The sequence below is a fragment of the Balaenoptera physalus genome (assembly GCF_965194825.1).
Source record: "Balaenoptera physalus genome assembly, chromosome: 13".
In the NCBI taxonomy this organism is placed as follows: Eukaryota; Metazoa; Chordata; class Mammalia; order Artiodactyla; family Balaenopteridae; genus Balaenoptera; species Balaenoptera physalus.
The window spans coordinates 15,102,104-15,115,700 of NC_138892.1; the positions used below are offsets into that span (position 1 = coordinate 15,102,104).

Genomic DNA, 13,597 nt, shown 5'->3' on the forward strand with positions numbered 1-13,597 from the left:
AGCTCTCCCATCTGCTTTCCCCTCTGCAAACTAGCACCGCAGGAAGGTGCATGGGAGGACCTGCCCGTGTACAGGGCCCGTTCTTTTCTGCTGCTAACCAGCTTCACTGCAGGTGGGGGTGACTTCAGGAAACTAGAGGCAAGGCAAAGAATTAAACTCTCGTGAGCCTGAATCCCAGCTCTGGCGCTAAATCCGTCCTCTTCAGAATGATGAATGCTCATCCTGACCAGTTATCCCCTGGTTCTAACCCCTCCAGTGGCTCCTGTAGCTGCCTTCAGGATCAAGTCCAAATACCTTAACATGGACCACAAGACCCACCTGCCGTGCTCTGGCTCCCTCTCACCTCTCTGGGCTTCATCTTGCACCTTTATCTGCTCCAGCAATCAAACTGCTTCTACCGCCTCGCACCTTGCCTCCAGTCATGCTGTCCTCTCTGCCTAGAAGAGCTTTCTCTTCCTCCCCTCCATCCATCTATTCACTTAAGAGATATTTACAGAGCACCTATTTCTTTGCCAGCACTGTGCTAAGCCCCGAGGGATACAGCCCCTTCTGTTCCCTACCCCGCCGCCATCCCTTGTCCTGTTCACTCCTCTTTATCTCTGAAGCCTCAGCTCAGGCATAGTCTCTCCCAAGAAATCCTACCTGACAGCCCACACCCCAAAGTCCCGCCTCCTCAATGCTTACATGACACTTTGGATGGATCTCTCTTTGCACTCCATCCACTTACCGCCCCCCGCCATGGTATGCTGAGCCCCTGTAATAGGCTGGGTGCTGTTCTTGGTGCTGGGGATGCAGCAGTAAGCCTGTGAGACAGAAATCCCTGCCCTCATGGGGCTAGTGAGAGGAGACAGCCAGCCAGCAAGATAATAAGTAAAATCTATGGTATTGTTGCGATAAGTGGTAAGAAGAAAAATAAAGCAGGGAAGGAGCTGACGTGGGGTTTTTGTTTAAAATAGCATGGCCAGGAAAGGCACCACTGAGCAGCTGGCATTAGAGTAAAGACCTGAATGAAGTAGGGAGTGAGCCGCTCCTAGACCTGGATGAAGAACATTCCAGGCAGAGGGAACTGCAAGCTCCAAGACCCATGCGGGAGCGTGCCCAGTGCGCTGGAGGAACTATGAGGAGTCCATACCGAGAGCAGAGGGAACGAGGGGAAAGCAGCAGGAGATGAAGTCAGAGAGGCGGAAAGCAGATGGCTAGATCTTCAGGGCTCTGTAGGTCATTACAAAGCCTGGCTCTTAGCCTGAGATGGGAAGTCTTGGGAGAGTTCTGAGCACAGCTTTCATGAACTGACTTGTATTTTAAGGAGATCACTCTGGTTTCTGTCTATTAATAATAGGACAGGATTCAGGGGTGGAAGCAGGGAGAGCACTTAAGAGGCTAGTGCAGTGACCCATACGAGCAAGGAAGGCAGTGACCTGGATGGAGTGACGAAGATGGTGAGATATGTTCAGGTTTCGGATGTACCTGGAGGGTAGGGACAGTGGTATTTGCTGACACATTGAATGAGGGTCATGAGGGGAGTCAGGCATGAGCCCAGAGTTTACTCTGAGCAACTAGAAAATTGGAAGAGTGGAATTACCGATACCAAGATGGGGAAGACTATAAGACTACGTTTGTAGTAGGCCCTCTGGAGCTCAGTTACAGATCTGCTCTTATTACGCTGTATTATCATTTCCTGTTTATATGTCTGTCTCCTCCTCCAGACTGTGAGTTCACTGAGGGCAGGGACGTTGACTCTCCTCTGTGTCCCCAACGCTGAGCACGGTGCCTAACTCACACTAGGTTCATAAATATTAGCTTGATAAAGGGGTGCAAGGAGACGGTGGCTGGACGGATGGATTGAGGAGTGGATGCAGATAGATGAATAAAAAAGAACAGATTGGAGAGGCAGGGGAAGAGAAAGAAGATGTAGAAAAGATGAGGAAAGAACCAGTGGAGGATTGCCATGTCCTAGATTGCTGTGGGCAAATCTCTCTACTTCTGGGAGCATGCATAAAAGGCTATGGACCAAAAAAAAAAAAAAAAAAAAAAGGCTATGGACCAAAATTTTACTGATGTTTCTCTCAGGGCAATGTGATAAAGAAGAGTTTTTACTTTCTTCTTTTGATTTATCGACTTTTCCTGGGTTTTGAAAAGTGAGCAAGTATTATTTATGAAATAGGGTAATGGTTAATTTTTGTTTTAAATAACAGAGGATTAAAAATTTGTTCTGGATAAATATTAACCATGTGTTATACTATACCTTTAATAAATGTAAATTTTCTTTTTTCTTTGTTATTTAGCTTTAAGAAAGATTGACAACTATACTCTGCTGGATTATTCCCTAATCAGTTCTCCAGAAATTACTGAGAATTACGTTGATCTGAACTTGAAGGTAATTTTATCATCATCAGAGTCCTAAGCTTGGCTATCAATAACCACTATTCAAGGAACAAATATTATGTGCAGAGGGAAATATAACTACATTCTCTTCCAATAGTTTAATTTTCTTTCAAGCAGTTCTCTCATGTTTATGCTCTTTTAAAAGACTCTTGAACTTCTTCTTGGCTGGTAAATGATTGTTTGGATTGCACAGCATATGTCTGCCTTCTTCAAGAAAAGTATCGTGATGTCTCTGCCTCTGGGAGTAAGGCTTCAGACTAAGGGGCAGCAAGTAGCATAGTCTGCATTTATTAGAGCGCAACAGATCAGTAGACTGTAAATATTGATAGTTCTATTCCTAGCTCTCAGGTTGGTCGATCTAACTGAGGGCTGCTGAACTCTGTCAGGGCCATTAACACATCATAATGGTGTTTGCTGATTCTGGAAAAGTGATTAACTGTGCTTTTGTCCCAAAGTTAATATAATTTATTTTTAATTTTTAAAAATTTATTTATTTATTTATTTATTTTTTGGTGGGGGGCTACTCTTCGTTGCAGTGTGCGGGCTTCTCGTTGTGGTGGCTTCTCTTGTTGTGGAGCATGGGCTCTAGGCACGCGGACTTCAGTAGCTGTGGCACGTGGGCTCAGTAGTTGTGGCTCGAAGGCTCTAGAGCACAGGCTCCGTAGTTGTGGCGCACAGGCTTAGTTGCTCCACGGCATGTGGGATCTTCCCATACCAGGGCTCGAACCCGTGTCTCCTGCATTGGCAGGCAAATTCTTAACCACTGCGCCACCAGTGAAGCCCCCATTGGTTCTTTTTTTTTAAATGTATGTTGGCTTATGTTTCAATCAGAGTCATTCAAATCAGTTAAATATTACACAAGACACCATTTTGTAATAACAGCCTATAGCTTATGAAGGCAGCAGTAAAAATGCCACAAAAATGCTTTGAGCCATTTAGAATCCTGGGTCCTTCTGAGTCTTTCTGTGATGCCCCAGATGCTCAGAAGTCACGGATTTTGAAGGTCAAAATTTGACATCTCTACATGACACTTCAGGAACTATTCAGAGCTGTCCCCTCCAGCTACATTCACCTGCCTTCCCTTCTCTGAGAAGAGGACTAACAAGGAACTTCTCACTGGATTACACCCCAGGGTGGACAGACACACTCAGATATGCTCAAGAAGTCATCAGAGCTCTGAAACATAGTCCCCAGTCAAGGAGTCAGAGGACTCATGGTTTTTTCATCCCTACTGAGTTTCTCGAATATTCCTTATTCTGACTTGAGTGGGTCCACCTTCTTTAGTCCTGCACGTTCAAGTCTTCCCCTGATAACACTGGTCTTTCTCTCTGTTTCCCCACAGGGCGTATTCTACCCCCTGGAAAACCTCACAGATACCCCCTTCTCATCAGTTCCTTTTGTGCTCCCGGAACACAGTGACTCTATGATCTACATTGGAATCTCCGAGAATTTCTTTAAATCTGCGTCCTATGCTTATTTTACAGCTGGGGCTTTCAACGTCACTCTCACCACAAAAGAGGTGAGGAGAGTTAACGGATGATGACAATCGACACCAACATTTAATCTTGTTATAAGTATCCCATTATGGGGGTTTTTATGTCATAGTTTCTATTCCTGGGCCTTTGTAGACACTATCACTCCTAGCAGGACAATGAATGAAGGGATTGTAGAATGAATGTTGATACTAGTTGGGGAGTTGTTGGGTTTCCAGTTCTGCTAATTTCAGCTTTTTATGATACTGGGCCACTGTTCTTCTAGACTGATCTTCAATAATACCAAGAAGCCCCTCCACTACTTATTACCTGTGACAAATACCTATGAAAATTTGGTAATTTCAATGTACTTATCTTCTCTGTGCCAGATTTTCATCATTTGGAAAATGGGAATAATAATGTTCCATACTCATAGGGTTGTTATGGGCATTAAAGAGGTTTAAATATACGTAAAGCATTCAGACCAATGCCTAGCACAGACTACGTGCTCTCTAAGTGTTGATTATCATCATCATCATCATCATTATTATTATTTTATTATTTGTGTTATGCCAACATAAAGATTTCTCCTGTTAGTAATTACAATTGACATCTACAATGACCAGTAAATAGCACAGATATTCATTGATCCTCTTTGTCACGCCCCTCCCTTTTATAATGAGAACTCTCTCTCCAACCAGTCAACCAACAACTTTTATTGAGCATCCCTTATGTATCTTTTCATTCTCTAGGCCTTAATTATACAAATAATTATAAATCTTGTGTTCAAAATGCTGGTGGCAACACCAGCTGCCATACAGTACTGAGATTTAGACACTTCTAGCTTCAGACTTGAAAACCATTCATCTATGAAGGTAAATTACTTATGCATCGTATGTCTCAGTAACCTCTGAAAAAGAGGACAATAACACAAGACATTGTTAACCACTGTACAATGTTTACACATGGATCATACCCATATGATATACACTGTGTTCCTAAGGTTAAAAGGCCCTTACTCAAAAGCAGTGTAACGTCCTGTGTGACCTAGGACAAGTCACTTTACTTCTCTGGGCCTCAGATTTCCTGTGGTTGGGCTATAAAATAATCAGTCACCTTCAAACACTAGGCATTTTTGGTGCAACAGCTTCATGATTCATAAAAATTATAGGGAATGCTGCATTTTCCCTGAAAATACAACGCAGGTAAAAACCTTACAGTGACATGATGGTCTTCATTTTCCAGATTTTCAACCATTTGATTCGCAACTCTCAAGGCCTTGGCAGCATGCTCTCCCGGGTGAGTGCTCAGGGTTTGACTCCTTAATGGTGTATTTGGTTTCACTGCAATTACTTCCGGAAGACTTTTTGGTTCTTTATGTTCCTTTCTGGTCCAAGCTTGCACCATATTTCCATTCTTAAGAGTTTTTCTTTTAATCAGATATCTACAAATATTAACTGAACAGTACAAGTTACTAGGAAAGACATTGTACACAGAATAAATCATTTGTTCCTTCCATAAGGTTCCACCACACTTTAAATAATTAGCTTAAATGGGAAAGGATGGAGTAGTGCCACATTGTGACTTTAGTAAAACAACTATTAATATCATGCTGTCATGGGATCTGAGTATTGGACATAGTATACTGAAAGGCTCAGGTTTGCCCTGGAGGACTGAGAGATGCTCGTGTAGCATCCTGGGTTTAGAGCAAGGACCTTGAGTCAGACAGACCTAGATTTGAATCCCAGTTCTATAACTTACTCATCTGGAACCTTGAGAAAATTACTTAACCTCTCTGAGACTCACTTTCTTTAGTTGTGAAATGGGAATTCCGATAGAACCTGCCTCAGAGGGAGTTTGTGGAGATTAAATGCGATAATACTGAAAGTCCTGACATGGTGCCTGACACACAGTATGTGTTCAATAAATGCCAGCTGTTATTATTATTATCTTGTTGTTATTGGTATAATTATTAAAGAGATTTTTCTGTTCTAACTGTATGATGTAAGTTTTAATCACCACAGGCCACCCCAAATTTGTGATTTCCCCTCTTCAACTCACGACTCCCAATCTCTGTTTCTTTCCCTGAATGTGGGCAGATTGCAGAGCTGTACATCTTGTCCCAGCCCTTCATGGTAAAGGTCTTGGCAACAGAGCCTCCCGTGGTCAATTTATTACCGGGCAACTTCACCCTAGACGTCCCTGCCTCCTTTGTGATATTCACCCAGTCCAAGAACTCGACTGCGAAAACCATCGTTTCCATGGACTTTGTAAGTCTGCGGGGACAGGAGGGCAGCCTACGGATACCAGTCCTGTTCCTGCAGTAGACCACTGACCAGCAGGGTCTACTAAATGTTTGGAGGGATGGGATGTGATCCATCGATTAGGAGAGAGGACAGGGTTGAGGCTGGGGTGGGGGTAGGTATGGGAGGCCAGTGCTCATACCCCCCAACGTTGTAAAATAGCTCTCCCCGCTTCTCCACGTCCTGTGTGCCCTTCCCTCTGCTTCAGTTACATTTATAACCAAATTTCTTTTTTTCTTGAAATAAGTCAGTCAAGGTGGAATTCAAGTTTATTTGAGTAGATGAAGGCCAAATGCAATCTGAGAGAAAATGACTGAACAATGAACCTTAGTGAGATGTCTCTCTCTCCCTCTCTCTCCCCACCCCCGCCCCCCACACATGCAAAAGAGAGATTAGAAGAAAAGGAAAAGTAATTTAAAGGAGATCTTCAAACAGAAAGTCTTTATAGTTAGTTTCCCTACCTGCAAGACAATATTTTTAGAGCTATTTCTTTCCAATATTTTTTGAGATGAGAATGAAAGTGAAGTTTATCTTTCTACTATAGGTAATGATATTCATGGCCAAAATGGATAAATTCACTCATCTTACTAATGTATGCTTTTGTTCTCTGCAGGTTGCTAGTACCAATGTTGCCCTGGCTATTTTGGGACAAAGACTGATCTGCTCTTTATCTCTGAAAAGGTAAGCTCAGTTGATGTGACTGTTGGATGGTAGTAATAAGTGAATCAACAGACCTTAGAGACAAGGGAACAGAAACAAAACAGGTGGTGAAGTTACCATTCAATGGAACATGAATCACCTAAACATTTCTCCTATAATAGTCCAGGTAATTTCAAAATATGGACCTAACTGAAAATTATGTTATGAAGTTTTTCTTTTTTCTTCCCATTAGACAATATTCAGATAAATTTGGCAACAAAATTATTGTAAATTTAATTCCACAGTGTAAATTCCCATTCTAATGGTACAGCAGTGTAAAATAAAGTTCCTCTTCAACAAATTTAGAATGGATGCTATTGAAGAAGGAGCATGAAACTTTGAGGTCAAGGAATGAAGTTTCAAATCCCTGCTCCCTGGTTCCAGAACCGTGATCAAGTCTGTTGACCTCTTTGAACCTCAGTTTCCTTATCTGTAAAATAATGAAGTTGGACAGAATCATCTCTGAGTTACCTTCAGGCTCTGACACTCTGATCCCTTTACTAAAGTGTAGAATTTAACAAGACCATGCCCCATGGCCTGGCTGGCTCTCAAACGCAAACTATGCAGTGTGAAAGGGCTTGAGCAGGTCATGTACACAGATCATTGAACACTAATTGCCACTGGGAAGAACCACCTGCAAAGCCCGTTCTCCTCAGCCCAATAAAGCCCATAGTTGAAGCCATGAATCAGACTACCTGGGGCGGAGGGAGGCAGGGGAGGATATACAGAATAATCAGATGGCCCAGACTAAATCCATGAAAGGACAAAAAGGAAGCAATAAAACAGACAAAGAAATCCTAGTCTGAAAAGGTTGGGAAACCAACAGAGGGAAAAAGTAAGTCAATCACCATAAGTCAAATTGATGGTTAGGAAGACTATTGTAGAAACATGGAAAATGTTTTCAATAAAATAATATGAAACGGAATAAGCAGAATACAGAACTGCATAAACACAACAGTCAGCCGTATAAAATAGCTTTCCATCTGGATAAGGAAGTGAATTACAAATGAAGGGTTGTGTTAGACTATGAGATTATGAGTCGATTGTTCCCTCAAAATTTTCTTTATAACTATGTTGTTTTCCTGATAAAAGGAACAATAAAAGCAAAAAGTAATATGGCTTCCCAGAAATAAAAGACTTCATGAAGGCTTTCTCCTCAACTTTACCCAGGCCTTCAAAGAAGGACTAATTTCTCCATTAAATTCTAAAGGCACAGTGCCCAGAGCCTATGAGACTTCAGGGACCCATGAAAATGTTTTAATATATTTTAAAATAAGAATTTTAAAATGAATACAATCCAGACTGGATTATACTTATCTTTATAACAACACAGTCTTCGAAGATAATTTTTAATGTTTTTTTATGGAGGAGGGGCTCCTGAAGGCTTCAGGCTACCAGAATTCATAATGTGGCCCTGTTTCTAGAGGATCAAAGCTGATGAAACTCTGAACCTTGATGGGTGATGCTTGAGATGGCAGTTTTAATGGTTGAGAGGATGGAAGCCGGAGAGCAGGAGATGAGGAGGGAAAAGACCAAAGATGAAGAGCTGGCAGTATCTGAGCTAGGCCGAGAGAAAGGAGAGAATTTGGAAGGTGGTTTGCCTGAGCCGCAGGATTGTGAGGCCTCTGTCTGAAGACTGAGAGCAAAGGGCTCTAGGAAAGGGGAGCTGGAAATCTGGAGTGATGGGGGAGTATGCGTGCAGGGCTGCTAATTGAGGCAGCAAGCTCTGAGAAGGTAGAAGCATTTGCACTTGAGCGGGGTTCTGGTTTACTGGCAGGATCTGAAGGAAGGATTTAATAAGAAAGGGACTTCAGGCTGTGGCAGGCAGGTAGGAAAGATCTTAAGTTGCAGAGAGACCAAGTTTGCTTCTCTGCTTAATTGGGGTTGACCCTCACCTCCAACATTCCTACCAGTAAGAAACTGCATGTACAGTGGGAATTACGTTTATTTATGGGAGTAATTGGGAAAACTGATGGTAACCTGCTAAATTCACATCATCCAAAGGAATGTTTGAATTCATTCTCCAGCTTCCGGCGGTCCACAAGCCTTCTTTGACCTTGTGAACACAAACCTGAAAGGAGGACTCCTGCCTGCTTGAAGTCTCTTCCAAACACCCCTGTGATCTCCTTTAGATTCACGTGCTGGGGAGGCTTCCTGCACCCTGAGGCCTTAGTAAGGTCTGAACAAGACCACCTACATAATTTGTGAGGCTTGGTGCAAAATGAAAGTGCAGACCCCCTGTTCAAAAATAATGAAGAATTTCAAGATGGAGACAGCAGGGCGTTAAACCGAGCACAGAGCTCTTCTGAGCACGTGCAGGTCACGTGCACTGAGTCTGAGTGGGGCTCCTGCAGCGGGTACTATAGCAAACCTCAGGCAGCGAGCAGACTAGGGGCAAAGCAAGTGGGCCTGGCATCACTCAGGCCTCAGGCAGTCAAACCCAGAAGCAAGACCACAAAGGAGCAGAGGCTGTGCTGAAAGAGCAGCCTTAGCCTTTGGCAGCAAGAGCAGTAGCCCCGCCTCCCACATGGGCCACAGCAGCCAATGCCTCTGCTCCTGGGCTCCACAGAGCTGCTTTTCAGGGTGAGCTGGTTTGGTCTTAAGTGGCCTCATAGAGACACAGCAGGAAGAGGTGTAAAGTGGATGGGGATGGGTGAAACACCCCTGAGGAGAGCCAGGGAACACAGGGTCTCCGAATACATCTCCCAGAACACCGCAGCCTTCCTAACCGTCCCCTGCCTGAGGGCGTCTCTCTCTGGAGCTGCTCAGGGCTGGCTACCTAGACACGAGATGCAGAAATCAGAGGCGAATCCAGGGTGGTGAGTTTAGAGAGGTGGGGAGATCATGGGCTTTGGAATGAGACTAGCTGGTGCAGGTCCCAGCCCGGATCATTAGCTGCGGGATCTCAGGCAAGTTTCTTGATCTCGCTGGGCCTACATTTTCTCCTCTATAAAATGATATAATAAAACCTACTTCAGGGAGTTGTTGTGAGGAGTACATGAGTTAATACATGTAAAGTGCATGTTAAGTGTTGAAAAAAAATGATGGCTATGGCTAGTATCTAAAATTATGGGGACTGGCCTCAGCCAGGGGAAGGAAGGGCTCAATTATACAAGATCATGCCAAGAGCTCTATTCAGAAAACACCTCACTCCCCTGTCTCCTGTCCAGTGATGGCTATTAGAGAAATTGCCTTTTGTTCTACCATTTATAACTACACTTTATCATTGAGCCTTTACTATCTGCTGGTCCTGTACCAAGCACCACACATATATTACTTTATTTAAACCTCACAGCCCTGTATCTCCAGGATCCGGCACAGCGCTCCATAAATGTAGATTGAATGAATAATCCTGGAGGTAGCTTATCATCCCCATTTTCCAGCTTGTAGTGGTCAAATAACTTACTCAAGTGTTGACCAAAATAAATGGACTGCCAGATATTTCTCCCCAACAAAGATGTGTGTATTCAGGATGAGCAGAGAACTGCAGTTTGGGGTCTATAACCATGGTGATTCCTGTGCAAGTCCCCACATGGCAAGGGAAGGAGAACCCTTTTATAGAGGGAAAAGGAAGTTGGGAGGGCTGTAGTAAACAAAGAGTCCATTGCTTTTCTTTAGCTAAGTCCTTGCCAGGAAACAAGAGGAGGCTTCCTTCTTCCTGTTGGGCTCTGCTGTCATCACAGGGTGTGAGAACTCCCCCTGCTGGTCTCTAGACTCTATTGAACTGAGCTTTCTATTTATTAGTAATTATTTCAGTACAATTTTTTTTTCTTTTTTTTTTTTTTTTAATTTATTTATTTATGGCTGTGTTGGGTCTTCGTTTCTGCGCGAGGGCTTTCTCTAGTTGTGGCAAGCGGGGGCCACTCCTCATCGCGGTGCGCGGGCCCCCCACCACTGCGGCCCCTCCTGTTGTGGAGCACAGTCTCCAGACGCGCAGGCTCAGTAATTGTGGCTCATGGGCCCAGTTGCTCCGCGGCATGTGGGATCTTCCCAGACCAGGGCTCGAACCCGTGTCCCCTGCATTGGCAGGCAGATTCTCAACCACTGCGCCACCAGGGAAGCCCATTAGTAATTTTTTATGCAAGTCACAGAGCTATTGAATGGCAGAGCTAGAACTTGAACCTGAGTCTTCAACGCCATGAGTGGTTGTTTACTTACTACATTGTACTGCCTTTGATGTGGTGAATAGCTAAGTCTTAGAAAATGAGACTTAGACCTACAACTTATAAAATAAATACCTTTGCCTAGAGGAGAAAACCAGAAGCACGGAGTCAGGTTAAAGTGAAACAGGATGTCCTTTCTCAATGTTAAGTATTGATAGAAAAAAGAGAAGACACTGGCATTGTGTGTCCTGAAATGGAAAAAACACACAGCCCTTTTCTCATTGCATTAAGGAACTGAGTGAAGGAAAGAATAAAGAAAATGAAAGCTGGGAGTACTAGTAATAAGCTTGACCTTTTTGTGTATGTCCAATTAAAAGCACAGGCTCTGGAGTCAAGCATGTCTCATTTTGAATTCTACCTCAGCCATTTGCTAGCTGTGTGACCTTGCGCAAGATAACTAACCTCTCTAAGTATCCGTTTCCTCCTCAGCAAAACAGAGCCCCTGTGTAGAATGTCGTATTGGTAGAGATGAGAATGTATGAAAATCACAGCGACCAGCCCATAATCAGTGCTCAAGAAACATCCGTTACTGCTACTAGTAGTACTTTATTCTCTTTCCTTATTCTAGGATCAAAGTTTGGCCAAGTAAGAGGGAGAAATTGGTCCCAAGAGACATGACAAGTCAGGAGGGTCTTAAAAGCTGTAGAGTTGGCCCATAAACCAGATTCTTACAGCTCTTTCTATATTTGAGGCTTTTGTTCCAAATAGTTCTGTTTCGAGGTAACTCCAATCCAGGTTGGTCTATTTGGAGGTAACTTCAATCCAAATGTCCATTTTTGAGACTAATTCAGGGACCAAATTAAACAACACTTTCCTTTTGATGGTCTTCATACACATGACTTAATTCTAACCCTTTTTCTTAATCGCATGCAAAGCTCAAGGCAATCAAATGCACATTATTGTTCAACCATTTAGAGCTTGGAACATTTTTTTTTACATTCCCATGACTGAGGATTTGGATACTCCCAAACTGCACCCCACCCCACTACCACACACACACACACACATACACACACACACACACACACACACCCCTATCTACCTGCCCTGCAACCCCTCCCATGCAACACCGTCAGAGAATGCAAATCTAGCTGACTACAAGCAGATAGTATCACCACCCAACTCCACTTCTCACAGTTGGGCAGATAAACATTTCCCAGCGTGAGCCATCTGGTGAGAAATAGATAGGAAAACAAGTCTGGGAAGAATGGATTCAGTTTCTGTTGGAACGGTGCTTGGACAGGCCAGCAGAGCTCAGGCTTGGCAACTGGGCTGATCTCCATCTCCATCCTCCCTCTGAACTACTGTTGAGGCCAGGGTAGAGGAAGGCCACAGTGGGGAGCCCCTAGCGGAGGTGGAACCCCAAATGACTTCTTACCTTTCTCCCAGACTCACTTGGGGAATTTCTAGACTGCAGAAGGCAATGGAGTTAAAATACTGGGGAACTCTGCCTCATCAAGAGGGTCCTTTAATTCTGGAGTGGGCTCAACACATTCCTCCCCTCAAAACTTTTCATCATTGGATTAAATCTACAGCCTAGGGTTTTCAAGCTCTTCAATGTCTGGTCCTACCTTTCCAGCCAGCCAGTCTTACCTCCCATAGCTCCCTAAATGAACATTTTGCTTTAGGTGCTTCACCCTCAAGGTGACCTCAATTCTAATAGATACTTTCCCACCCATCCTTTATCTGCTTGTTTATCCATACATCCATTCAGTGAGAATTTATCGAGCACCTATTACGTGCTATGCACTGTTCCTGATACAAATAGTTGAGAGAAGAACAATGGTTTCTACCTTCCAGGTCCACAGCCTGGTGAGGGTAACACTCAGATTTTTTTTTTTTTTTTTTTAATAAAATTGACCCTTTTATTTATTTATTTATTTTTAATTAATTAATTAATTAATTTAATTTTGGCTGTGTTGGGTCTTCGTTTCTGTGCGAGGGCTTTCTCTAGTTGCGGCAAGTGGGGGCCACTCTTCATCGCGGTGCGCGGGCCTCTCACGATCGCGACCTCTCTTGTTGCGGAGCACAGGCTCCAGACGCGCAGGCTCAGTAGCTGTGGCTCACGGGCCCAGTTGCTCCGCGGCATGTGGGATCTTCCCAGACCAGGGCTCGAACCCGTGTCCCCTGCATTGGCAGGCAGATTCTCAACCACTGCGCCACCAGGGAAGCCCCAGAGTTTTTTAAATTAATTTTTATTGGAGTATAGTTGCTTTACAATGTTGTGTTAGTTTCTACTGTACAGCAAAGTGAATCAGCTATACGTATACATATATCCCCTCTTTTTTGGATTTCCTTCCCATTTAGGTCACCACAGAGCATTGTGTAGAGTTTCCTGTGCTATACAGTAGGTTCTCATTAGTTATCTATTTTATACATAGTCTCAGTAGTGTATATATGTCAATCCCAATCTCCCAATTCATCCCACCCCCCCCTTCCCCCTTGGTATCCATACTTTGTTCTCTATGTCTTTGTCTCTATTTCTGCTTTGCAAATAATATCATCTATGCCATTTTTCTAGATTTCACATATATGTGTTAATATACGATATTTGTTTTTCTCTTTCTGACTTACT

The 13,597-nt window shown here is 43.5% G+C and overlaps 1 protein-coding gene across 7 annotated transcripts in view; it reads left to right on the forward strand.

Annotated features, from left to right (window-relative positions):
• BPIFC (BPI fold containing family C) overlaps window positions 1–13,597 on the forward strand; it is a 48,623-nt gene that overhangs the window by 23,033 nt on the left and 11,993 nt on the right. For 5 of the 7 annotated variants that reach the window (XR_014252563.1, XM_082421003.1, XM_082421005.1 and 2 more), the window contains exons 8-12: window positions 2,286–2,377; window positions 3,728–3,904; window positions 5,103–5,156; window positions 5,957–6,127; window positions 6,774–6,841. Coding sequence is in view for 6 of the 7 variants with exons in the window: in XM_082421003.1 (XP_082277129.1) it covers window positions 2,286–2,377; window positions 3,728–3,904; window positions 5,103–5,156; window positions 5,957–6,127; window positions 6,774–6,841 (562 nt within the window). In the remaining variant the exon portion in view is untranslated. Of the gene's footprint in view, window positions 1–2,285; window positions 2,378–3,727; window positions 3,905–5,102; window positions 5,157–5,956; window positions 6,128–6,773; window positions 6,842–8,886; window positions 10,932–11,590; window positions 12,852–13,597 lie in introns of those variants that run through there. The other 2 variants (XM_082421004.1, XM_082421006.1) reach the window with 2 other exon arrangements.